The sequence below is a fragment of the Mastomys coucha genome, unplaced genomic scaffold (genome assembly GCF_008632895.1).
Source record: "Mastomys coucha isolate ucsf_1 unplaced genomic scaffold, UCSF_Mcou_1 pScaffold23, whole genome shotgun sequence".
In the NCBI taxonomy this organism is placed as follows: domain Eukaryota; kingdom Metazoa; phylum Chordata; class Mammalia; order Rodentia; family Muridae; genus Mastomys; species Mastomys coucha.
The window spans coordinates 105319212-105346485 of NW_022196906.1; the positions used below are offsets into that span (position 1 = coordinate 105319212).

The window sequence follows — 27274 nt, forward strand, 5'->3', positions numbered from 1 at the left end:
TGTTTTGAAGCAGTAGAGATAAAGAATTCAACAAATGAATATGGGAGGAGACAGTTTAGGTCAATGACTACTGCCTGGAGAAACAAAATGGCTTTTCACTTTCATTGTAGACTTCGATGATAGCATGTTTGTTAAGACCTCAACTCCTAATGAGTGGATCGTACAAGGAGACTATTATGCCAAGCACCAGTGCTGGAAGGTAAGGAGCTGGGTCAGACACCAAGGGTGAGGGATGCTTGTGGCTGCTGGCCTTGGCAGAGCTCATGGGAAGGTTTCCCACTGTCACACTGGAGACTAGGATGCAGTGAGGATGGCAGGATCTTATCACTTTTGAGTTTGTCCTGACAGGAGGAGAGCTCCCTGCACCCTTCCCTCCCCAGTCAGTGCAGACCTGGGCAGTTCTTCCTGTCAGCTAATTGCTGACACTTACTGATAGGGAGGTAGAGTGGCTGGCCTGTCCCCTGCCAAGGATTCCTCCTATTTTTATTTCCTTGATTGATTTTTGCATCTCAACAAAACCATCAGAGGCCCAATCCTATTTCATTTCTTCCCTTTGTCTGTGCAGCTTGTTAGAGTTCCCCTTTGGATCTGCAAGTAGCTCCTTCAGCGGCCTCCCACACAGGAGGGAAGGCAGGCACTTGCTTCTTTAGGAGCTCTCTTTAGATCCAAAATCCCCAGTGGACTTGCTCATATTTCTCCTGGTCAGTACTAGGTCACGTGCCCCCATCTCTGCAAAGTCATCTGGGAGTACAGTCCTGCCTGACAGCTTCAGCCTTTTTTGTAGAGTAGATTTTTCCATCTGGCAAGAAAGGAAGGAGGATTCTGTGGCAGCAACCCCACCACAAGCAGAGCCCTAAGAGATCACCCCTCCTAGAACTGCCGCCAGGGCAGCTGGTGACTGGGTACTTGTCTGCAGCTGAAAGCAGCTGGGCTGGGTTTGACAGATGACTTTCTTGGCTTCTGCACCCCATGTGTGGTGTCCAGTTTCTCAAGTGTCACAGAAAGATGCCCACAGTTTTGCTTCTATGACTAACAGACACTGTGAGACAGTGGTTTCTTTCCCTGTGGGCTTATTCTGTTACCTAGCAACCCTCATTATTTGATTCTATAAAGTTAGGCCTGAGTGAAGGAATTAGACAGTGGTGAAAACCCTGGAACTGCAATTCAGAACTGATTAAAGCCATGCCACAAGGTGTTTGCAGTCTCATATACCTGGGAGATAGAGCTCTTCAAGTTTCCTTAGCCTCGATTCCTAGGAGAGCTTTGTCTGTGGTGATGTCAGGGGAAATGGTTTGCATGCACAGAAAAGAACACACATCTGGGTTTCTCAGCCACCTGTTGCAGCATAAAACATACCTCCTACCTGAACTATGGCTCATCACAAGTAATTTGTGCTGCTCCCAGTTCTAAGGGCTGCCAGTTTGAATCAACTGAATAGCTTCTGGACTCACCTGGAGAATTCGTATGTCTCCACTTTCCATTCAATTGTGTTGCTCTGTTTCTGGTGATTGGCTGATTTCTGGCTCTGATCATGGGGGTGGGGGTGGGGCGTGTCACTGGATTCTTGGAAAACTTGTCCCTGATCCTTGAGCAGGTCAGTCTGGGCTAGTTCATATGATACCAGGGTTCAAAGAAGTATGTCAGTTGCTGGAGGCCTGGTCTTAGAATTAGTCCAGTACCCCTTCTGCTGAACTCTCATTAGCCACAATAAACTGATAAGTCACAGCCTACCCTGAAGGACAAGGAGACAGGGAGACTAGTGACTGCAGGAGCAGAAAAAGCGAAGGAGAGTTAAAGGAGTGTGGCGAGGTCAAAGGTGGGCCATGTTGTGGCAGAGATCAGAGGTGGGAGCGTGCTATGGCATGGGGTGAAGAAACAGAACCATGCTGTTATAGATCTGCTAGGTATGGAAAGTCACTTTCAAAATATGTAATATATAGCCTTAGAAATTCATAGATAGAGATTGATAGAAGTATGGAACATTTTCTATAACCAAAATATTTTTTTGTCAGCGTGGAGGGTGGCAGCAGGGAGGGATCGGAAAGGCAAGATGGGCAGCAGCAGCTGTGGGCACGAGCTGTACTATGAAGTCTCACCTTTCGTTCCTTTCAGAACATCATTGATGTTACCCATATGTGTTGTCCATGGGATTCCAATTATTTATCCCTTAAAAATACCTTTTGAATGTTTGAATCTAAAATTTTTTTAGGGGAGCCGGCACAGATGAGAATGTTATAAAAGCCTTCTCGTCGCCTGACTTTATTTTGACCCCGCTAAAGGACTTCAGGACTCAGGTGGCTTGTTGAGTTCTTGGCTGCATGTCAATGAATGTGTCAGAACCATGCAAGGTCATTCATCCAGCAAATAATTGTTGAGCTATGGGCCAGACATTCTGTTTAGAGCCTAAGAATATGATGGCGAGCAACAGTGGACTATAGACAAGTGCACAATTCAGTATTGCAGGTGTCATAGAAGAGAACAAGCTGTCCCCAGAGCCACCTGTTCTGGACATGGAAGGTCAGGGAAGCCTTTTTTGAGAAAGGGGGGTTTTGAGACTTGTAGAAGAAATGAAGTGAATTAGGCAGAGGAAGGAAGAGGGAGTATTTCAGCTAGAAGAGTGCATGCAAAGGCCCCAGATGGGAAGGAGGGTGGTGCAGGTCCCAGCCCACGGGCCTGGAATGAATGACAGGAGCAAAGAGCATGGGTGGGAGAGGTCATTCTGTCTGAGTCACCAGAAAACATCACTCAGTGCCTCCTGCATCAACACTGTGACCTAATGCTGGGTGCAGTGGGAGCCTACCGCTTCTCTAGCTTCTGCTTTGAGACAGTGCGAGCACTCCTGTTTCAGAAGAGCAGCTTTCTGCTGGCAGGATTTGAATTGTGCTTGGAGACCCTTTGGCACCCTTTTGCACATCTCATAGTCAGAGGTTTGTAAACACAGATCTGCATGCTCCAAGGATCTGGATATGCTCTGATGTCATCTCTACTGTATTTCTACACCACCACATCTACACTGCTGTCTATTAGCACACAGGTGCCACTGTAGTTAGCAACTATGTCAAAGCCCAGAAAAGCCACTGGGGGACTTTGGACCCATTGCTCCATGGCTCTGACTGAGGTTGCTACTACATACAATGAGGAGGGCACGCCCCCTGCGTGTGGCTATTGGAAGATTAAACAAAGTTGGTGTTGTGGTGGCCTATAGATATATGTTATATTCACCTTTTCATGGCTACTGACTATTTCCTAATGAAACCTTTGGGTTGAGTTAGCTGGTCCCACAGCTGGGCTCTGTCTTCAGAGATGTCTCTCTTTAAATTACCTGTACCTTCCTGTTCTTCCTTGTTAGATTGGGCTGGGCCAGACACAGAGCTCTGACCTTAGGAACACAATGCATGCGTTAATTCTTGTTCTACTAACTCTGTTTGTTACCTTGCTGGGAATCAAACATTTGACCTGTTCTAGGTTGCAGCTAAGTGTTACCAGAAAGGAGATGCATTAGAGAAGGAGAAGCTGGCCCTGGCCCACTACACTGCCCTGAATATGAAATCCAAGAAATTCAGCCCCAAGTAAGTGTCTCAGGATAGATCTCTGATGAGAGCAGCAGGTTGAAAATACTAGGCACATTTTATGACAATGCTGGTTTCTTTCCCCCAGGGAGAAGGAGCTGCAGTATTTAGAGCTGGCTAAGACTTACTTGGAGTGCAATGAGCCACAGCTATCTCTTAAGTGTCTGAGCTATGCTAAGGAGTTCCAGCTCTCTGCCCAGTTGTGTGAGAGGCTGGGAAAGGTATGGTCCCACCCAAGGGCGCTGCTTGAAGAATGGGGCCTCATCTGGGCAAACAGGGGTGGTGCTCAGCCTCTACTTGTGGCCGGAAGAGACTCTAATTCTTGAAGGAAGGAGAGACTGGCCCTGTGATTTGTGATTGTTCTTTGTCCATTTGCTCATGAGAGAGAGAGTGCATGTCTGTGCTTATTCACATCTGTGTTACTATTCAAAGCCTCAAGTCAGCCCCAGGGAGGCCAAGTTGCAGACCCAAACCAGATGGATGGTAGAATATTTTTGCTCTCTCTTTCCATATGTTCATTGTCTGTAGTCAGCTTGAGTAAGTGGCCTGGTGTTTACAGGGATTGTATCTCTCTCTCTCTCTCTCTCTCTCTCTCTCTCTCTCTCTCTCTCTGTGTGTGTGTGTGTGTGTGTGTGTTCCTAGTAATTATCTAGATCATCACTGTCTAATCCAGCAGCCACGTGCAGCTACTTGATATAAAATTAAGAGGAAATAAAGTTAAAAGGTTGACTTCCAGTGTCACTAGCCACATGTGAATGCTCATCATTACAAAATGGAACCATTGCTCGGAACTCTGTTGGGCAGAGCTTCTAGTTTAGATATAGCTTCTTAGAGGTTGGCAAGCTGGCAGTGGGCCACAAGCTGGCAGTGGGCACAAGCTGGCAGTGGGCTGATTGTTTGTGGCAGGGTTAAAACAGGAGAAAAAAATAACAGTTAGAGATTGTTCACAGTTGTGTCGCATTGCTGTGACTCCAAGTGGCAGTCATAGTCTCAGAAGTTCCTTTGTTTCTTTTTCCACTGGTGTACATGTGTGTGTGTGTGCATGTGTGCATGTGTGCGTGTGTGCATGTGTGTATGTGCGTGTGCGTGCGTGTGTGTGTGTGTGTGTGTGTGTGTGTGTGTGTGTGTGTGTGTATGCCCAAAGCTGATGTTGGGAATAATCTTCCATCCCTCTCTCACCTTTACTCATTGAGGCAGGGTCAGTGAATCAAGTCCAGATTTCACTATATGGCCAGTCTTGCCAGCTAGCTTGCTTTGGAGAATTCTCTGTCTTTACTTTCAAGCCACTCCTCTCACCAGACATTTGATTGGGTTCTGGTGATCAGAACTCTGGTCCTCAGGCTAGTATAAGTACCTTAACAACTGAGCCATCTCCCCAGCCCAGCTATTCCTTGTCAGTTTATCAGTTGTGGTGGAGTAAGAATTTAAAACAGTTTGGGAGTTGAAAACACTGTGGTAGAAAGCATGGGGCTGTGAGCTGTTGCATCATCTGCCCAGATTTCCCACTTTCCATTTGGAACTCAGGTTCTTTTGTCTGTGTGTCTAGGATCTCTAGTGCACCCTGGGTATTGAAGTCAGACTTTGGGATGGGGAATGAGACGTACTGTGAAGTTGAAGGTGTGGGCTCCAGGTCAGTGTTTGAGAAGGGGATCATGCCCTCCCAATGCTGCAGCCCTGGATCCGTCTTTGTTTGGGGTATGACTTGCATGAGGGTAGAATTGGGATAGAGTAGGCATTTATTGGGAATAGGCACCCTATATTCTAGGAGTTGAGGTCATTCCAGGCCTTCCAGTTTCTTCAGTCTGCCCGGCCATCTTTCCTGCTACCATCTTGAACCCTATAAGAGGCTACAAGATACAGGTGTGCCTATTGCTTCCCCGTTTGCCTCCCAGTCCCTGCCACTAGAAGGGAGCCCGTTATACCTTGTCTCTTAGCCTGGCGTCAGCCTCACACTCTCACCCTGCTCAAGATTAGACAGTGGCGTCTCTCATACACGTGTTCTAAGTTTGTCTAAGTGCCACCTTGCTCTGTGCTTTTGCTCTCCTACCATTTCTCTTGTGTTAAGCTCTGGCTGTGTCTCCACCACAGTAATATTTCAGAGTGAGCGTTCTATGTATCACCACCACAGCTCTCCAGTGATCAAAGTCCAGGCTGCCCAGTAATGCCCGGCAGCCACTATAGCACTGGGGTAGTCTGACCTCAGTCTTGCTGAAACCATTTGTGGTGTTGCTTTGATGGCCTGCTACCCCGGGGTCTTCAGACACTCTTACCTCATCTTACTAGGTGTGAACACTTTGCAGTCCACAGTGGCCATGCCACTTTGCGTGTAAAGATTCTGCATTCCCTGTGTCCTTGGCCATGTATAACAGATTCTAACTTTTTCAAGCTCATAGATGTAACTCACTGGGGATTTAATTTGTATTCCTCTGATTGTTACTGAAGTTGAACAGCTTCATGTCAGCTGTTCACATTCCCTTATTGTAAATGGCAGTTATAGCCTGCATTTTTAAAAATCACGTATTTTAAAAATTCTTTACTTTGTAACCACAGGAATTCTAGACTTGCAATTCTTATATGGCAGCTACTAGTCAGATGTGGCTACTTAGGATTAGTTAAAATCAAATAAAATTTAAAATTCAGTTTTTAGGTTACAGTACCCCGTATATCAAGGTTTCTATTCAGATTTAGCTAGTGGCCAGCAGATTGGATCCCATAATAGTGAGATATGTCTGCTCTCATAGAGTGGTTAGACAGCGCTACAGTTCTTAGCTCCTTTGCCTTCTCACCCTCCTCCCTTCTTTCCTCCATTTCCAATGCTGGGAATCGAACCCAGGGCCTCACACAAATCTTAAACAAGTGCTCTATCACTGGGCTATATTCTAAGTCCTTAAAATTGTTTTTTTTCTTAGCTTTATTTCATGAGACCTTTGATGAATAGCTTTGAAGTTATAACATTCATTAGCTTTTCCCCTAAGATTTGTATCTTTAGGTTTTCTTGGAAACATTGTTACTTACACAGATGTTCCCATAGGTTCTTCTTCAACAGTTTCATGTCTAACCTCTAAGCTTTTTTAGTTTGTTTTTTATGTTTATGGGTGTTTTGGCCACATGTGTGTATGTTTACTGCATGTGTGTATGTTTACTACATGTGTGTATGTTTACTGCATGTGTGTATGTTTACTGCATGTGTGTATTGCCTAAGAAGGCTGGAAGAGGATATTGGATTCCTTGGGACTGGAAGTAAAGATGGTTGTGAGCTGTTATGTAGGTGCTGGGAATTGAACTTGCAATAAGCAAGGGCTGTTAACTTTTGAGCCATCTCTCTAGCCTTGTATCTATAGTCCACCTCTACTTCATCTTTGTATAAGGTATGACATTGGGATTTAGCTTGTTCCCTTTATTTTAAAAGGAATTTGTTTTTATATTTTCTATACTATAGTGACTCTAAATGGATTCTAAGAAATAGACATATAATCATGTTTATTATTATTATTATTATTATTATTATTATTATTATTAATTTTATTTTTTTCTAGACAGGGTTTCTCTGTGTAGTCCTGACTGTCCTGGAACTCACTCTGTAGACCAGGCTGGCCTCAAACTCAGAAATCCGCCTGCTTCTGCCTCCTAAGTGCTGGGATTAAAGGCATGCGCCACCACTACCTGGCCATGTTTATTATTTATGTATTACTATTTTAATATTAAAGAAATTAGAATCCTTTAAATAAAAGTAACATTTTACTGTTCTAGATAAGAGATGCTGCCTATTTCTATAAGCGAAGCCAGTGCTTCCAAGATGCTTTCAGATGCTTTGAGCAGATTCAGGAGTTTGATCTCGCACTCAGAATGTACTGCCAAGAAGAGCTTTTTGAGGAAGCTGCTATTGCGGTGGAAAAGTAGGTGGTTGTATCCTTTTGCATCTGTCTGTCTCCTTCTCCCTCCTCTCAGCATGGCCTGCCATGGTAGTTACCCTGCTGATTCTGAAGTGGCTGACCATGCCTTCTCCATTAGTTGAGAGGAAGCTTCTGTGCAGTCTTAGAGCTCCTCGAGAGTGACTCTGCCTCTCAGCCTCTTGTTAAGCTCTGACCCATCATCACAAGAGATGGCTGTAGATGAAGGATGTGTCCCAGTGTGTTTATAATAGGATATACTGACTCTAGTCAGTGGAGTGCAAGGATCCCTGAGAGCTTTCTCTGTTATCTGTGTAACATGATTCCAATCACATACACACCTAGCAAAAGAGAAGAACTGCAAGCTAGATAAAAACAAAGACTGCTGCAGCCACTGGTGTGTCCCTTTTCAGAATCACAGACATGCTTGTCAAAGCTCAATACCCAAAGTAATTGTTAAGCTTTGGTTTTGTAGTATACATAAATTTTGCTTGGACAACGAAGCATTTCCAGAAATATCTGAGTGGCAGACAGGTTTAGGTCTTTTCTCCAGTATCTGCTCATGGGGGCCTTATTTAAGGAGCTTTGTATTGATTTGGGGGGACTTTCCTTCTTCGGTGACAGCAAGTTGACATGTGTGCCCTCTGCCTTTACAGATATGAAGAAATGTTGAAGAACAAGACCTTTCCCATTCCCAAGCTCTCCTACTCTGCCAGCCAGTTTTACCTGGAAGCTGCTGCAAAGTACCTGAGTGCCAATAAGAGCAAGGAGATGATGGCTGTTCTCTCCAAGCTCGACGTGGAGGACCAGCTGGTGTTCCTGAAGTCGCGGAAACGCCTAGCAGAAGCGGCAGAGTTGCTCAACAGGGAGGGCCGGAGGGAAGAGGCTGCACTATTGATGAAGCAACATGGCTGCCTCCTGGAGGCTGCCAGGCTCACTGCCAACAAGGACTTCCAGGCCTCATGCCTCCTGGGGGTTGCCCGCCTCAATGTGGCCAGTGATTCTGACATTGAACATACAAAGGCTATTCTGAGAGAAGCACTTGATCTCTGCTATCAAACCGGCCAGCTGGCCGGCATCGCAGAGGCCCAGTTCCTGCTGGGGATTCTCTTGAGAGACTTTCAGAAGCTTAGAGATGCCTTCATCAAGTTTGACATGCTCAACCACTCAGCTGGAATGGTAGAAACTCTCTATGAAGCAGCCAGCCAGTGTGAATCTGAGTGTCAGAAGGTTCTGGCTCTGGCTCCAGGGGGCTTGGAAGTCCTTCTCAATCTGGTTAGGGCCCTTAAAAATGTAACCAACAATGCTGAGAAGGAAATGGTCAAATCTTGCTTTGAGTTCTTTGGAATTTCTCAGGTGGATGCCAAATATTGCCAGATAGCCCAGAACGACCCTGGGCCCATATTAAGAATAATTTTAGACCTGGATTTGACCTTGAGTGAGAAGAAAACAAAGGATCATTTTTTAATAGTGACTGATCAAGTGAAATTAGCCCTGCACAAGCACCTTCTGGGCAGGCTGTGTCAGATCATACAGATTCTGCTCAGGAAGCCCTACCCAGGAGTCTGCATGAGATTTATTGTGGGTTTAAAGTGTGAAGATGAGCAGTGTGAAGATTTCCACAGGCCCCTCAGGCGCTGTGAAGCCAAATGCATGGTTCAGTCAAGAATGCACCTGGTTGCAATCAACGGGTTGCTTCTGGAAGCCAAGAAAGTGTTCCCTAATGTCTTAGCTGAAGAACTTGAAGAAATAGATTATATTTTGTCTCCAGATACATATGGCCTCTGCAAATCCTTCCTAAACCTCCTCTTCCCTAGGCATTTCCACCAGAGAGTGCTGTCAGAAAACCCCATGGCCTGTAAAGAAATCCTCAAGCCAAATTACAAGTCCTTTCGCACCTTCCGGTGTGCTTTGAAAGAGTACATTTATGACCTGTTTCAAAAAGAAAGTGCACACAGTCGCAGGGAGTCCACAGACCTGTGGCTGAGCGCCATGCAGGCTTTCCTTCTGTCTTCCAACTACCCAGAGGAGTTTGAGAAGCTGCTTCACCAGGAGGAAGACAGCTACAATAGGGAGCTGAAAATGCTCGAGTCTCACACAGAGGACAGAGGCAGGGGTCGAGGCAGCAGAGTGAAAGGCATAGAAGGGAAGTTTGGCATGTTGGTGCCCAACAGGGAAGATGAGAACGTGGAGAAGTCCTATCTGTGCTTCATCCGGCTGCTGGAGAGTTCCATGGACCAGCTCTATGTGCGTAGGAACCCTGAAGACTACAAGAGGCTCTTCTTCCGCTTCATGAATGTCCTCATCAAGAGGTGCAAAGCGCCGCTGGTCCCCAGCATTACCAATACAGTGGTGCTGCTGGAGCTGCAGTTTGTGCATTGTGGGGTAGTACTGACCCGCCTCTGGAAGAATGCTGTCCTGTGCCTCCCCAAGAGCTACATTGCACTCTTGCACTTCTGGGAGTTTCTGTACAGCAAGAAGGACAGGGAATCTGGGGACGTGTTCTCCATCATCCAAGAGTATAAGCCAAAGGATGTGACCAGAGCCATCAGGGACTTCCGGTTCCACCTTTCCTACCTTGTCAGGGTGCTGTGTGGCTACGAGAATATGAACTTCAATGTCCTGCTTGACTCCTTCAGTGAAATAGACTATGTGATATCAGGGGAAGCAGAGCGGACACTGGTATTGTGTTTGGTGATGCTGGTGAATGCTGAGGAAGTATTGCAGCCTTTCTGCAAGCCACTTCTGTTCCGCCACTTCCGGGAGATCCAGAAAAGGCTGCAGCTGATGAGCATGGACTGGCCAGACCAGGTGCCCAAGAGGCTGCTGAAGGTGGTGCAGCGGGTGCTGCTGGCAGCCAGTGTGAAGTCTGTGGCTGAGGCGCTGCAGGACCTGCTCTTTGAGCGGGATGAAGAGTACCTGGTGGATTGCCACTGGCGGTGGGACAGTGTGCACACCAAAGGCACTGTGGTCCGTGGCCTCTGTCATGAGGAAGTCAGACTGAACCGCCTGCTCTGTACGGGCCCCATGGACCAGTTTGCTGACTCAGAGTGGGATTTTGGTGAAGATGAGACTCATGAATTAGATGAGGTGGCCCTGGAAGACCGAGATCATTTTCTGGCTGCCATCCTTTCCCAGAAGCAGCGAAAGGCCTTGATCCAGCGCAAGCTGCGCAGAACCTGCCTAGTGGTGTCTCTGTGCATCAGCTGGAGGAGGTGGATCCAGACAGAGCATAGCAGGGAGAAGGACAGGGAGGTCAGACCTGGGAACTTCAAGAGGGCCGATGTAGACAGGACCCAGTGCGACCTGTGTGGAGTGAAGTTTACCCGCAGCCCCGAAAGCTATTTTAGTCCTGGCAAAGCATTTGAGGGAGCAGCCACAGAGGCTGTGATCATTTCCAGGGCTGAACTGGAAGGGAGGGAATGCCGAGAGAGAATCAGTGAGACTTATGAGCAGCACATTCGCCTGGAAAGCCACCGGAGGCAGCAAGCAGCCTACCAGAAATACCTGGATTTTTTCCATGAAAAGGTAGACCCAATCATCGAAGAAGGCAAAGTGGTGGTGCAGGGCATTGAGCAGAGTGTCTGGATCCGTAGTCACCTGGGCTCCAAAGAGCAGAGCCACATGCTGCAGAGGAAGGTGCAGGAGCACATCAGGAGAGTCTCAGATCTGGTGGAGGAGCTCTACAGGCGGAAGACCTGGGCTGAAGGTGAGAGCCAGAGGGGATGGGTCCATGAACTGGTAAGCCTGTACCTAAGATGCTCAGTTACAACTGACTTAGGGAGGGTGGGATGCTAGCTAGTATTAGCAGGAAGACAAGAAAAGGCTCTTTGCAGATTCCAGCAAAATTGCATTGTGGAGACCATCACCAGTTAAATATTTGTGATTATTGTAAGCAACGATGGCTTCTCCGGGTGCTGCAGAGGAGAAACTGGTTTGTTAGCTAATGCTATCAAGAAGATAGAGGCAGAATGTTTAAAGTTGTGAGAAAACTCTTTGAGGTGCCTTTTTATTATTCATTCAGTGATTCCTTGAGCACCAACGAGCTGCTGAGCCCTACAGTAGGAATTGAGAGTACATAGGTCTCTTCTTAGGATGGCCCCGGCTCATGTTTAGTGGGAGTGAGCCTTTACTAGTGAGTGCTCTCATTTGCTCTTACAATCAAGTTTTCCCCTTGCTCCTTTATTGGCTGTTTCTTACCAGCATTGTAAATTAAGCATAAAATTAACAAAATTACACTGAAAAACTTCTGTAATTCAGACACTTTCCCCAGGTTCATGCTTGATGATCTTTTGAATACAAGTTTCCCAGAAAGGTTTGCTTTTGGCAATGGTCAGACCCACAGCTGTGGCACTGGGCTATCGTTTAAGTACCCTGTGCTTGTGGTGGCAGAAGGCAGCTCTGGGATATGGGGATCTTGGCTTGATTTCCTAATGCCTGAAGGCATCTCTAGTGCTTGATTCCCTAATGCCTGAAGGCATCGCTTTGCTTAGAACGCTTGTTGTTTGATTTCTGTAGCAGAGGAGGTGATGACTCGGCAGGTCAAAATTCTCACCCTGTCAGTCAAGAATGCACAGGAGTGGCTGAAGAAGACAGAGCTGCGCTTAAAAGATGAAGGTAAGGCCTGACCTCCTAGGACCGGTGGTACCTGGGCTCCTGTGATCCTTAGTACTGCTGCCTTCCAGGGGAGTGATGTCAGGACGGTCTGCCAGACTGTTAGTGATAGAGTCTCTCCGTCAGGAATAAAGGGCATTATTCCGGGCTTGTGGTAGTTGCTTATGAATTATCATCGATGTTCAGTCATTGTGCAGACTCAGCACAGCCATTCCCAAGGACAGTACTCAACAGGCAGTCCCATTCTCCAACCCCCCCACCTCCCCCACCCCCCCAGGGCGGAAAGCTTCATTTCTTTAACTTAAAACAATGATTCCAGAGAAATCAGGTTTAGCAGGATGTTAAACTCTGGTAGAGCAGGAAGTTGCCATTTTCACTTGGGTTTTGCTGTTTTTCTTCCTATCTAGGTACTGTTCAGGACGAAGAGTATGAAAATGAAGTGGAAGACTTTGGTGAGCTCCGCCCTAGAATGCGTGCCCGGAAATGTGGGAAGCAGAGAAAGCACTAATGTGTTTTTACATGTCTATCGCCTCTCAGACCTTCAGATCATTCCATCCTGTCTTAAAGTTCTGAATGCTGGTGCGGACGAGAACTATAATGTGAATTAGTGTTTAAAAAAGGACAGACACCTTTGCCGTCCATTGTCACCATTGCCTAGTCATTGGTGGCATAGGGTTAGAGTAGTCCTCATGCAGGGACCTCGAGTTTTCCAAGTTGAGGTCTAAGAACAATACTGCTCCCCAGACACCACACATGTCCGGTTATGGGGGAGGTATTTGAAAGGAGTGCTGGGACTTCTCTGCCCCAAGCTCAGGCTCCTGGGCTCAGCACCATTGTAGCAGGAGAGTAGGCATTTAAGATTGGCACACCTCAGCTTGGAGTGCCCCTGCTCTGGGCTAGGAAATCTCCCTGTGGATCCTGCATCTCTTGACACACTGCTGTAAAACAGCAAGCAGAACCAAGGCTTTCTGTGCCCAGAGTACATTAGGGCCTTCCCATAAGCGACCCCTGAGTCCAGATCACCTTTTGGTTGTCTGAGTGGCTACTCTGGTATATTTTCCTCTTGTCTCTGGCCACTTTTCTGCCCTCTTTCTTTTTTCTTTCCTTTTTTCGTCTTTTTTTTTCTTTTTCTTTTTTTCTTTTTGGTGATCATTCCTAGCTACCTGTGCAGGTCAGGGTTAGACTATAGTCAAGCATCTGCCCAGCAGCCTTTGGACATCTTTCCACTCAAGGAACATTTGAAGGTGTTTCCTGCTCACTCCAAAGTGGTCTTGCCTTTGCCTTGGCTATTGTGTAGATGATAGGAGAAGCACTTTGCGGATGCCTTGCACATCTGTGTTTCGTGGTTTTCCCTGGCATATTTCACACCTACGCTCAGGTTGGCAGCTTGAATTTCTGCTCACTGGGCTCTTCAGTTGGGGAACAATGGACAGAGGAACTTTTAATGATAGTTCTGTGGATCACTGCCATGTGGCCTGGAGGCCCTGCCAGAGGGGCTGCATGAGGCCTGCATTCCCCTCTATCCACTGCCAGCCACTGTCAGCCTGGCCTCATGGGAAGCCTCCCTGCCTCTCTGATGGTCACTGCCTGCCCTTTCCCCACTCAGCCCAGGCTCACGCGATCTCACCACAGAACCAGCTTTTCTTCTGTGCTGCTGCTGCTTTCGCTGCTTACCGTTAGCCTCCATTGTCTTTGTAAAGATGTGTTTCCACGAAAAGTTTTGTAATTTTTATTAAGTTATGTTTCTCATTTTTATCCCAGATTTTTTTATAAACTTGCCAGAAAATCTAATCAAATATTGCTGTATTACCTTGTTTTTATAAAGTTATAGCATCTCTCTTACCTGTTGTTGTCTTTTTGTTTATTTAAAATTTCCACCTCGAGCAAGTATGGGCTGGTGCCATTGGCTCTTTCTGGGCTGCTCGCTGATGCTGTCTTCTTGTGCCTGCTAAGATTAAGAAATTCAAGGTCAGAGGAACGCAGCTGAGTGCAGGCACTCATGCTTAGGAGTGCCGCTGAGGTCCAGCCTTTTCAGTCAGGCTGCTTCTATCCAATATGTTTGGGCTGCATGGACTTTGTCAGTGCTGTGTAGCAGGGCCTCCCCCTAGCAACGAACATGGCCTTAGGAGACGGGAGACCTAGAATCAGATTCCTTTCTTGCCCATAGTCTGAGACAAGCTAGATCTGCTCAGCACTGTGTTCACGTGCCCCACCTTCCTCAGCCTGAGGACCTGGTAGAGACCGAATGCCACGAGAAAGCAGTGGTGATAGAGAGGCATTGTGCACGGGGTGACAGCAGCATTTGTGTACTGCATTTGGGGTTCAATTTCCTCTTTGAGAAATTGACAAAAGGCCCCTTCCTACCTGGCGGAGTTGGACCTGTGTGCACTGAGGTTTGGATACCTTCAAGTCTTGGTGCTGTGAGGCAGAAGGACATCGGAGCTGGAGAACGCCAAGTGTGCTGCTCTGGGCTTTAGGATTTAGGGTTTCAGCACTAGGGCAGATAATCCCACTGCTTTCTCTACTTGCAGCTTCTGTAAACACCTGATGCCGTCCTCAATATTCCTGCTCCACAGCCTGAGAAGTCCTGAGAAGAGAATGGAAGTCAGTAGGAGGGTCAGAAATATCCACAGGGAACTGAGCTCAAGAGCCTAGTCCTGTGACAAGAGCTTTGCTGTGCCAGGCCTGCTTGGAAGAACAGGACGTGGGTGTATAGAAAGGTCACAAGGCCATTGTGGTGCCCAAAAAACCCATGTGGAGGGCAGAAGGATTCAGCATTCAACAGCAGTCATGATGATGGTTTACTTTGTTGTTTTTTTTTCTTTTCTTTTCTTTTTATTTTGATGGTTTACTTTGTAAAAGCAACCCAAACTTGGCCTGTAACAGGAAAGGCAGGTGGAGCAGGGCTGCCAGCAGCAAGTCACTCAGGGTGTGGCCAGCTCTTCAGCAAGGGCAGAAGGTGCCCTTCCTGAGCCACTGGGCATCAGTTTGCCATGTGGGATCTTACAGTTCAAAGTGAGCCCCTGGTTTGCCAGCACCCTGGTGTACAGTGACTACTGCACGAGCCAGCTCACAGCTCACTACGGAACAGTGTATAATTTATTGCTATGAGTAGTGTACAAAGAGAGAGCGTTCGCCTTCAGAGGTCCTGAATGTCACCAGGTCCCCCACTAGTGGCCAGAGTGCATCAGCTGTCAATTTCTCCAATGTGACAGCTTTCCTGGGCCACTGTAGTCACTGCTGTTGGGTAGACACATGGTCTAGGGCCCATGAAAGGGACGAGGCTGGAGGTAGATAGGATTTACACTCCTCCCTCCCCCAGAAAGGGCCTTCAAATCAAACCCATGGCCTAGGGAAATGGTCCTAGCTTCACACTTTCACAATCTTAGGAAAACCACTTCTTTATTTTACATAATTCTTCTATGAAGCATTCCGTTTTTATTTTTAAAATGGCTTTGGCTGCAAGCTTCCTGTGTTCCCAGCTAATAGCAGTAAGTCTCTTATAATCCTGGAGTTAATAGCCTAATAATAGGGTATTGACGTGCATCTTCCTTGTGCATGAAAATGTGTCTTTTAGTTCATTTGACTCAGATTCAATCCTGTGCCCCGCTCCCCTTGTGGAAGTTCAAACAAGTCATTACTGAGAAGCCCCTGCTTCCCTGAAGCCTCTCACTGAGGATTAGGGAGCTTCTGTGACATGGGAGACACAGTATGTACCATCAGTCACGTACAATAAGATAATATGTCACATCTGTCCTTGACACATGGTCTCTCTGAGTGGCATAGTCTGAGACAATAGGTGACTTTCTTCTTTTGGAGATGAGCACGTGTGAGACTGGGAGCCCTGGAGAGTGTGTTCCAGTTTCTGTGGCTGAACCATCTTGTCCCACCCTTCCCGTTTTTTCATACCCACTGCATTGTTGTGAACAGAAGCATAGGTCTCTACTGGCCACGGCGCACCCTGGTACCCTCTTTGCCCCTGAACAGAGGACTAAAGACCTAGCTGTTTTGCTGGGGTGGGAGAGTAAGACTAGAATAAGCACAGATTGACAGATGAATAGAGGTGAGGGTCAACTTCAAGGATGGTCACTCTCCTCCCTCATTCCATCTTTGGATGTGTGAACTACTTGCCTCACCTAAAGATGGAGTCTATTCCCCCTCACCTTGGGTTTAATCTTAGCCAAGACAGCAGTGACAACGGTGTGCCAACACTACTCTTGCTTGTAAAGGCCTGACTGCTTTGGGGGAACTCAGCCACCAACCACAGGGAGACTCAGTTTCTTGAGACCTATGCTGTGATGAAGCCAGGCTAGTGTGAGGAGAGCCTTGAGGAAGCCCTGTGGAGTCCTGTGAGGGAAGAAGAGCTCTTTGTGTTTCACTCCGGTATCTGCTGAGAGCAGCTGATTCAGCACCCTTGGCTGATTCAGATAGAGAAGAACCAACACCAGCTCAGACTCACCACCCACCCCCACTGCCAAATCATAGAAAGAGCCCCTTCTGCCTTAAATCACCCAGTTCAGGGCAGTTTGTTAGACAGAAATGGGGAACGGATGTGAAGGCCGGTTGCATGTCATATAGTGTGAGGCGCGTTATTCTTCCAACTCCAAACCTTAGAGTCACTCAAATCCAGAGGACACCTGCTTTTTTTTTTTTTTAATGTAAAGTAAAGGGTACTTGGAGCCAAGGCAGGAGGTTGGCAGAACAGAGCTCCCATTGGAGCCTATGTGCTCAGTCTGCTGTTAAATGGAGAGTTTCACCTACACCTTCCTGGCCTGGTAGAGACAGTGAGATCCTGATGTTTAAGGCCCCAGGACTGAGGGTACCCAAAAGTCTCCCCTGGATTCAAGCGTTCAACATTCATTATCTTGGCTATCGGCAACTAACTGGCTGTGCAGGCTGAGACTCAGTTGCAGGGCATCTTGAAAGAGAGGTGAGCCCCTCTGCCCAATGTCCCTGGGCCTTTCCCCTTAGTTCTGGACATCTGGTTCCTCAGGGCCACTGACAGCCAATGTAAGGCTAACATTTGTGGAAGCTTGGGTAATGAATAGGGCAGATGGAGGCTGGGTATGGTAATGCATATCTGCAATCTCAGGCCATGGGAGCCACAGGCAGGAGAATGGCCAGCCTGATCCACTTAGTAAGCTTCAATCCAGCCAGGATTACACAGATCATGTCCCGCCATATCTTTAAAGACAAAGGCCGGCTTCCTACACCTACTATCTCTCCCCATTCCACTCCACTGTATTATGGAAGGCTCCCTTCTGTGTATGGGCACTTCGGTCATACATCCAAACCCGTTTGCTGGCTGTACACACTCCTCTCCAAACAGCCACACTTGCTGCCTCTTATCTGAAATCCGGGACAGCGGGGGTGGGGGTGGGGGTGGGGGGAGAGACCCAAGGCTGTGCGGGCAGGAGCAACTGGATACTAGAATGCACCTAGTATCATAGTGCTTCTATTGGTGCAATAGATGCCATGACCAAAAGCAACTTGGGGGAGGGAAGCATTTGTTTCATCTTAGAACTCTTACACTACACCCCATCATGAGAGAAATAAAGGCAGGGCCCTGGAAGCAGAAGCTGTGGTGCAGTGTTCTTTACTGGCTCAGTCCCTGAGGTTTGTTAAACCTGTTGTCTTATACCATCCAGGACCACCTGCCCAGGGTGATACCATCCACAGTGAGCTGAGCCCACCACGTCAATCATTAATCAAGAAGATTTACAATAGACTCAGCCATAATTTCTTCTTATAAAGACTTTTATTTTTTCCAATTAAGAGTCCCTTTTCCCAAATGAGCTGCTGTATCAAGTAGAAATTAAATGAGAGGAGGTGCCTACAGCCACTCGATGTGCCATGGCTGGTCGGTATCCATGGGAGGCTTGCCCTTTTCTCAAGAGAATTGGAGGAGGTGTGGATTGGTGTAGGGGAGAGGAGGGAGGAGAAACCGAGTTTGAGATGTAAAATAAATTAAAAAACAAAAACAAAACACCAGCCAGCAAAATGGGAGTGTGTATTCTCTTTGCAGACTTTGGGCACAGTCTGCAGTAGAAGTATGGTATTATCCCCCTCTTCTTAGTCATCTCTCCCCAGACCTAGTCTCCTTAGGGTCCGTGTCTCACAGGAGTCAAAATTCACAGGTTCTTCAGCTGTGAAATTGTCAAAAGTTTCTCAGCTCCCTCCTCTTCTCCCTGTTAGCATCCAGAACCTGCGGCAGATATATGGGCGGGTCCACAGACCTGTTGCCAGGACAACGGCCACCATATTCCCAGAATCCATTGGGTTTAACTCCCACCTTTACCTGGGACTACTACGTCACAACCCGTATATATGAGACAATTCCTCCATTTCTCTCTCTCTCTCCCCTCTCTCTTTCTGCGCTGCTATCCCCCTACTCCCTCTCAATTAAACCTCTTGCATGTGGATCTGTCTGGGCCTGGTGTGATACTTGCAGACGCGTGTCCTGCCGAGACTCAAACACATCACTCCCTAACCTGTCTACCTCTCAAAATGAAATCCATCTTTCAAAGTTGTTACCAGTAGACTTATCCAGTCCTAGGCTGCCTTAAATACGCTCCAGGATTCATATTTATAGTGATCACAGTTCTGTGCCCCTGGGGTCACCTTTGGGTTCAGGGTTTGGAGGGTGGATAAGTCAATGCAGCAGATAATTGTCTCTGATACAAATGCTTTTTTTCCTAGTTGACTGAAACTGGCTTTAGCCCGATCATGTCTCTATAAATCTACCTCAGAGATTCTGCCTCTGGAACAAACCTCTGGGTAGATGGTATAGGTGTCACATCCCATCCCCAAACCCCTATTCCCATCAGCACAAAGATTAAGAGTTCGTTGGTAACTCCGACTTCATGCTACAGGGAGAAACCAGGTTTTTGACAATGAGACTGTGGATACTGACCACCCACTCACTCCCCTTCCCTGGGAAAATGTTCTGTCCTCAGGTGGAGGGAGAAGCCATCAGTAGCAAGATACCTGAGGCATTGTGTGTGTGTGTGTGTGTGTGTGTGTGTGTGTGTGTGTGTGTGTGTGTGTGTGTGTGTGTGTGTGTGTGTGTGTGTGTGTGTGTGTATGCTCTCGAGCTTGCCAGCAAGTGTGTGGAGGACAATGTTGGGTGTCTGTACCAACCATCCACCTCATTTAAAGCATGGTTTCTCTTGTATGCTGCATACTGCAGGCTAGCTAGCCCTCAAGTTTCCAAGGATGATTCTTTGCCTCCCAGCTTCTCATAGGAGCCCCAAGATTACAAGTGTCTGGTGCTATTGTTCCCAGATTTTTCTGTGTGTTTTAGAGATCAGAACACGGGTCCTAGACATGTGCTTTACCCCCTCAGCCATCTCCCCAACCCTACTGAGCATCCCTTAGGTGAGTTGTTTAGAAGCACATCTCTGGGTCCTGGAGAATTCCAACTCTGTTTGGAGTTCTGCTCTCTGCTTAGGAGATGCACACTCATGACCTGATTTTGTGCTGGGACTTGGGCTGTAACAGAGGAGCAGGTCACAGGCACCACAGTATCTGGGGTGACACTAAGATTAAAATGTGGTTTCCTATACTCCCAGACAAGCCATTCCCACTTGAGCCCAGATGGGAATTTGTAAAATGGAAATAGTGACCCAGCTTCTAACTTGGTTGTAAATGCCTTTCTCTTCCTGCCCACCTTCTACACATGAAGCAAGAATCTGAAATGACTGCAAGTAGGGATTTGTCTCCAGAGCAGGGAGGGCTGATCATGGCAAGGAAGTGCTCTGAGGAGAAAGCTGGATCAGCTTTTGTGTGCCCTCAGTTCAGAGGGGAGCAATTGTGAGATGGTTTTGTTACCGAGGGCCCATCCTTCTTTTAGAGCCAGAGACTATTTTTAACTTAAGTTTTATAGATTCTACAGGCCAGCCGTTTCAGGAAAATATGTAGGTCAGTCTGTGATTTTTGGGAGTCATCATTTTTTATGGCTGGGGAGTGGGAAGGGGGGAAGAGAACACAAATAATTCTGGAGTTTCCGGAGGCGTCCACGAAGATCTCTGCCCACTCTGCAGAAAGCCACCACCCAGATGCACCTTCTGGAGGCTCTGCGTAGGGCCTGGAGGATGAATAGTCTTTGTTACACATAAGTAGGGCATGTTGGTTTCCAGTCTATTTCCCTTCCCTTGCCATGGCCAAGCCACGACGGGAAGAAGACCGAGCAGGCCCATGTTAGGAGCCATGTTCTTAAACCGCTGAGGCGTCTCTCCAGCAACTCCCTACAACCTATCATGCAAACACTTTAGAGCAAAGTTAGGTCCTTTTAGAATATAGACTATTTTATATTTCCGACAGGACACATGGCACCTGAGACAGAACATGGCTCCTGGACAAAGCTGTAGAGTAGGCACAATACTTATAGTCTGCCTGCCTGCCTGCCTGCCTGCCTGCCTGCCTGCCTGCCTGCCTGTCTGTCTGTCTGTCTGTTTCTGTGTTTCTGTGCATGCATGTGAGGGAAATGGAGCATGCAGGAGGAGAGGGTGCATATAAGTGAATTTCTTGCCCATTCTGTTCCATTTTTTGCACTATTTTCAAAGTTTAAAAAATATATATTCAGGCTGCCCGAGGGTGTCCAGATGGAATTAAAGCCACTGTAGATTAGTCAAATGAACCAGTGTCTGGGAATGTTTCTGAAAAGCAGCCTTGGCCAAGGAACGAACTCTGTTTCGTCTACCCTCGCTACTGGAGATATTTTAAAAAGAGAAGTGGGAGCAGGCAACGTGAAGGGATCTAAAAATCCGTTTGTCATCTTGGTGCTGACGGGAGTGGGTGTGTGTGGGAGGGTCATGCAGGGAGAGGGACACTCTGCTCATTGTTGGGTGGGATGCCTGTCCTTGGCATGAGGGGAAGGATAGGGGCCTTACTGCTCTAACAGTTGCCCTAGTATCAAGAACCAGGGCCTCATTTAGCAAGTGTCAGGGTGAAGCAACATCTCCCATGTTGCCACCTGGCTACAGACTACCCTAAGTTACTCCATCTTGTGTGAAACTTTGATCTCAGGCGGTGCCTTGCCTTGAGAGACTCCCTCCATCGAGCAGCATTTGACTTCACTTTGAATCTTGATTCTGCTCCCCAGGGGCCTTACAAACAGCACTGTCTATGTGGCACACCCACATAGTGTCAGAGTCCAGCTCCGGCAGGATGTGTGAAGTCGGTGAAGATTGAAGAATCTGATCACCTTTGTCTTTTTAATAAATGGCCCTGAGTAGCTCAAGCCGTTGTTATTTACACAGGTTCCAAAGCATTCAAGCACAGCAGTTTCAATTCTTTTCTCTTGAGTCATTTCCCAAGAATCATTAGCCATTTTGTTTCTCTTCCTGTTCCCCACTCCCATATCGCCATTAATTGGCCTTTATCTCATATCAAGGCATCAATGTACCTTAACTTCCTATCTGAGCATAAGTATTATATTGTAAGCCAAGTGATTATGCCTAGCCAGGCACTTCTTTGTCCTGTGCCTAGGCTGGTGGCAGGCATGCGGTTACAGAACTGAAAGACCAACCTCTATGGCCAGTCTTTTTTAACAGTGTGATACTTTCATAGTTTTGTGGTCATCAGAGAGTATGATAGTCTACCTACAACAATATTTTCCAGGTGCAAGTCTAATTTCTATGGCCCACATACCATTTTTGTGTGAGCAATAGTTGTGGTCCTATTCTTTATACATCCTGCAAAGGGCAATGATTAATACCTGGCTCTTAACTGTTGGGACGAAGTTTCTATTCTTTCTGTCAGTCTCTACTTTTTTTTTTTTGTAACCTCCAAGGGTAATAGGAGATTTAGATACCTCCTAGTTGATTTTCTGGCACTGGAGTGATGTCTGACCTTTTACGTCCTTTATTTCTTCCTTATATGTTCTATAAGTTCTTAATGTCACCTTTTAAGAAACTATCTCCTAACTTCTTGACAATTATTTCTTTTTTAGGACAGTTAAGTAAGCAAGAATCATTAATCTCAGTGAGTTCCTCTTGCTTACTCAAGATGACCTTAGAAGCAGCCAGGGAGAACTAGTTTCTGTGTTTTGAGAAAAATACTCCTGGTTCATCATAAATTCAGCTATAACCATGACTAACAAAGTGAAACTAAAAATTACCACAAGAGTTACTTAGCAAAAACCAAGAGAGCGCGAAGCCCATGTGCCCCCTAGGATCGGTGCAGGGCTCTGCGATAGTTTCCACAGGTCCGGGCTGAGTGGACAGGGCTCTCCATGGGCCTCGCCGTAAGGAGCTCCATTTGCAAAACACTCATGTGCCATTTCCAGAGGTTACCGCCTGGCTTCCACTACCACAAGGCACGGGCTGATAGATCACCTACTACTGAAAGTAAACAGGTGCCACCCTGTACATTTGCCAAGGTGGATTGATTATATGCTCATGGGCATATTAAAATCATACCAGAAAAATCAATTCCAAGAAGTCATCAGGCATATAGACTAAGGGACAAGTACAACATGCTTCCTTGAACCCACTAAGGAGAGACCACCACCACACACCCAGTGTGTGTGTGTGTGTGTGTGTGTGTGTGTGTGTGTGTATGAAGGAAGCAGGCAGAGAACTCTCACCTGTCCCAGGGATTTCAGTCCAATGTTGTCCTGCCGTTGATGCTGACAGTCCTGTTCTGCATCTTGACTCAATCCTTCGGTTTGCCTCAACTCTGACCAAGCAGCCTGATGCTACAGCAGTTGGTCTTGGAGGAGTGTCAATGTGTCTAGGAAGTGGAAAGTTACCTGAGGGTGAGACTCAGAAGAAGCCCCCACGGGCACATTAAAATCACACCATCTGCTAAGACTCAAGAAGTCAAACGTAGATGCTGGAGAGATGTCTCAGTGGTTGAGAGCATCTATTGCTCTTGTGGAGGACTGGGGTTCAGTTCCGAGGACCCATACGGTGGCTCTTAGCCCTCCATAACTTTAGTTCTCGAGGTTCTGATGCCTTCTTATGGCCTCTGTGGGCAATGCATATTCTGCATGGACATGCCTACGGGCAAAAACACCCCTACACTTAAAACAAAATAAATATATTCAAAAACAAAAATGTCAGTTTTAAAGAGAAAGAATCTCAGCACAACTTTAACAATGCCAGCTGAAACCCTTCTTTGCTAACCCTAAACTTAAGCTTTTCTGGGTTTCCACTTCTTGCTACACTAAATAGACATGTCTTCACTTCTTTGTGCAAACTTAGTTTTCTCTCAGGTTATAATCCCATCCAAGATTTGCTTATACCATCACTTATGAGAGAGATGTGTGTGTGTGTGGGATTCTTAACACCATGTGAGAGTCTGAGGTATGACCTGAGAGCCACCAAGATGGTACAAATGGCTTACCCTATGACATTAAGATGCAATTCTTCTTTGATAAGTGTATATATATATATATATACACACACACACTTGTGTGTGCAATCTTTTTTTCCTAAGTGTCTTTGTACTTTTAGTAAACTCCAACCCTGTTTTGAATTGTCTTGTCCTAAAGTACTTTTTCCCATGCTTATGGCCAAAGACCTAGTTTTCCCTGAGTTGAGGGAACTCCTGAGGCTTCTGTGACTACAGAGCAGTGTCTGTCCGGTGACCCCTGCCCCTGCTGAAGTCTCTATCTGCCCACAGCGTCCTGTCTTTCCTTTAATGCTCCCCTGCTGGGCACTCAACTCCAAGAGGCCTGTCCCAATTCCCAGCGGCGAATTCACCTTTCTGCTCCGGGGATCATGCTTGGCCATTTCAGCCTCAGAGCCCCCAGGTCTCTGTTGTAGGACTTTGCAGTGGAAGGCAGAAGGAAGAATAGGGTACTAGAGTCTGGCTTGCTTCTTCCTGCCCCGAACTAGCCAAACCAGCAGTAGCTCTGAATTTGCAGCAACATAGATGGAAAGTAAATCAAATGGACAACCTTGTTTCCCTTTTGCATTAACCAGAACATGAAGTGCTCTTGGAGGCATGTGTCTGTGGTCACATGCCGGACAACACAGCTACAAAATCGAGAACATCCCCCTTATTGCTGGAGTCCCCATAGCCAGCTCCTGGCTGTCTGACCCCATGTTAAGCTATAAGCTGGCTCACAATGAATATTTGTTGAAGTCTATTTTCAAAAGTAGTAAGAGATCCTGAGGACATTTGTGCAATAAGTCTCAGGGTCCTTGGACCTGCTCCAAAGACTTCCAAAGGAAGTTACAGCTGGTCCTAAGGGGCAGAGGCAGGGTGAAAAGGGGAAGGGCTGGGAGCCGAGCATCTGATGTTCATCATGTCCGCACGTTCGACAGAGGGCTGGGGGTTGAACAGTCACTATTTGAGATTTGAGACACATTTTCTCATCTAGATGAGATACATTTTCGTTCACAGCTTCACACGGGATCAGGGCCAAGAGTGTGCACTTGAGTGAGAACATGAAAGATTGTCATAATGCTTGAGGATTGCTGTCTCATTTGTTCCTTATTCCTCTCTGCTCCCCTGCCCTGCCCAGCCAGATGGCACAATTCCTGGGGGACCAGGGCACCCAGGGCAGAGCTGAGAGGGATGCATATGGAGGGTACTCTACTGAGATAACGAGAAGCGGCCAATCAGGAGGAAAGAGCTGGCCTCCAGGTCTTTCCCCACTCAAGTCTGGGAAATCTTTAGCCATGCATGTGTCAACCTGAGCTTCAAGTAGAGGCAGCTTGAGCAAACTGGTTTCCTGGGAAATCCAGGCTTTGGGTCCTCGTCTGTGTGTGGGAGGCTCTAAGCTGTGTCAGGCTCAAACCAAGAAGCACATCACATCCCTTTCAGGATCTGCTGCCATCTCCATAAATGCTTCTGGAAATTAATATCACAAGGATGGTTTCTAAGGCTGCATAATGTACCATTATGCATGCTATTTGCCACATTTTTCTTATGTATTTATCTAGTGGTAGACAGACATTTTTTTTACATTTTGAATGTGTGTGTGTGTGTGTGTGTGAGTTATGGCTACTGTGGCAGTAGGTACGAGTGTGTCAATGCCTGTGACATACTGATGTCATTTTCTTTGAGTATCTACCCAGAAGCAGGATTGCTAGATCACACAGGTTTTTTTTTTTTTAATTCTTTGAGGGACCTCATTGCTATTCATTACGGCACTGTCAAAGACTAGAACTTTCTGGACCACTCAGATGACTTCAAGGACTGTTTTACTTCTGCTTTGTAGGATATAAAAGTTGTGAGGGTTGTGCGCCACCAACCCTTATTAGTGTCTGGACTCTGCAGAGTCACAAAAAGGCCAAGATATGTCACCTTTCTAGAAGACTTTTGGCCCTCAGAATGAGTTACTGGGAGAAAAACTGCTCTTGGCTGCCCTGTTTTCTCTAAGATCTTTCCAAATATTTTCTAACAAACTGCCTCTCTTCTGCTCTCATGTGTTTATGTGAGCAGCCAGCAGAGATAGACCGTCCTCTCTACACAGGGACCCAAGGCTGGTGTCACATGACACGAGACCTAAAATTCATGGGAGCTGGAGTTTCATCTCAATAGGCAAAGTGCCCGTGATGCTTGAGCTCAATTCCTTACAAGCTATATAAAGAAGGGTATGGTAGTGTGTACCTGTAGTGACACTTTCCTACAGTAAGACAGGAGGTAAAAACCAGAGAACTCCCAGAAGCTCAAGGGCCAGCTAGCCTAGCCTATGTAATGGTGAACAAGAGACCATGTGTCAAGCAAAGTCCTCTGATGCCCCTTCGCACTCATGGCACAAATGTACCATGCCCCCACCCCCACCCCACACTAGAAAAAACTAAAATTCTCAGGAAAGAAGAGAAAGAATTGTTGGCCCTGACCCAGGCAGCCAATAAATACAGCCTGCATTGGACAGTGAAGGGCACAGGACACGACTGACAGATCACAGGTTGAAGCAGACACTTCGAAAAGTTCTTCACACATTGTTCTCTACCAAAGCCAAGGAGACACACCTCAGACCACCAGAACTGAATGGGCAGAATTCAGAACTGTGCCTTCCTGGAGACATGGAATGCCAAGGGTTTGTCAGCCAGATCCAGCAGGAGAGGAGCAGGGACACAAGACACAGGAGACTCAGCTGTCGCTAATCCTTGGTGCTCCTGACATTGTTGAGATCCAAAGAGATTTCAGTGGCTGGGGGGTGGGGAGTAGGGGGTGGGGTGGAGGTGGGGCCTCTCTCTAGGATGCACAAAGCCTGGGATTGAATCACCAGTTGCTCACAGTGGATGTTATCACAGCATCTTGGCCTTTCCGAGGTGGAGGCAGGCAGTTCCGAAGTTCAAGGTCATCCTTGGCTACGTTGTGAGGTTTCATTCTTGGCTTCCTCTGTGTTCTGGTGTGAGGGCCACTGAAGCGGCCTGTTCCCATGAGCTTGTCTTTTCTCTCCCTCAAGGTCCTAAGACATGAGACCATCCTTGGGAGAGGGCTCTACCACTTGGTACAAATTAGCTTTGCCCACCTTGGTTGGAAGCTCTCTATCAGATTTGCCTGTGACATGGGTGTGTTGCCTGGCAACCAGGTTCAACTGGTCACAATGGCCTGCTGACAGGACCGAGGACTCCACTCTGCTTGTCTTTCCTAGTGAGCTCTAGCCTGTGAGACCAGTCAGGACTGAAACTCTTCCTGGCACCCCTGGCTTGCTTTTGGCTCCTTTGCTTATTATTTTTATTTAATTTGTGTGCGCTTGCGTGTGTGTGTGTGTGTGTGTGTGTGTGTGTGAGGGTGTGTATGAGTGCTTATGTATGCTTGTGGAGGACAAATGTTGACAATATTGTCTTTTTATTTTTCCATTAATTAACTTATTTATTCACTTTACATTCTAATCACAGCCTCTCTTCCTCCCAGCACCCCCGGCTCCTCCCCCATCCTCTCTTCCCCTTTTCCTCTGAGAAGGGGGATACCCCCCATCCTGGATACCAACCCACCCTGGAATATCAAGTTACTGCATGACTAGTCACATCCTCTCCCATTGAGGCCAGATGAGACAGCCCAGTTAGGGGAACAGGATCCATTGGCAGGCAACAAAGTTAGGGACAGTCCCAGCTCCAGTTGTTGGGGGACCCACATGAAGATCACGCCGCAGATGTGCTACATATGTGTGGGGAGCCTAAGTCCAGCCAATGCTAGCTCTTGAGTTGGTGGTTCAGTCTCTAGGAGCCCCCAAGAATCCAGCTTAGTTTACTCTGTTGGTCTTCCTGTGGAGTTTCTATCCCCTCCTGGTCC

The 27274-nt window shown here is 47.0% G+C and overlaps 1 protein-coding gene and 1 long non-coding RNA gene across 7 annotated transcripts in view; one reads left to right on the forward strand and one right to left on the reverse strand.

The window, feature by feature from the left end:
• The window catches only part of Trank1 (tetratricopeptide repeat and ankyrin repeat containing 1), a 90074-nt gene extending 76159 nt beyond the window's left edge, over positions 1–13915 (forward strand). For all 5 annotated transcript variants that reach the window (XM_031343537.1, XM_031343538.1, XM_031343535.1 and 2 more), the window contains exons 17-23: positions 111–199; positions 3466–3569; positions 3658–3790; positions 7320–7465; positions 8116–11168; positions 11978–12076; positions 12481–13915. In XM_031343537.1, coding sequence (XP_031199397.1) covers positions 111–199; positions 3466–3569; positions 3658–3790; positions 7320–7465; positions 8116–11168; positions 11978–12076; positions 12481–12581 — 3725 coding nt within the window. In that variant the 3' untranslated portion in view covers positions 12582–13915. The remainder of the gene's footprint in view (positions 1–110; positions 200–3465; positions 3570–3657; positions 3791–7319; positions 7466–8115; positions 11169–11977; positions 12077–12480) is intronic.
• Positions 13916–20005: 6090 nt separating this feature from the next.
• On the reverse strand, positions 20006–26501 carry LOC116072595. Of its 2 annotated transcripts, none has more exons than XR_004111517.1 (3): positions 26273–26501; positions 22662–22807; positions 20006–20159 (listed from the first exon to the last, which is right to left on the reverse strand). It is a non-coding gene; the product is annotated as an uncharacterized LOC116072595 (long non-coding RNA). The 2 variants fall into 2 exon arrangements; XR_004111516.1 differs by having other exon boundaries at positions 26005–26501.
• Positions 26502–27274: the final 773 nt, after the last annotated feature.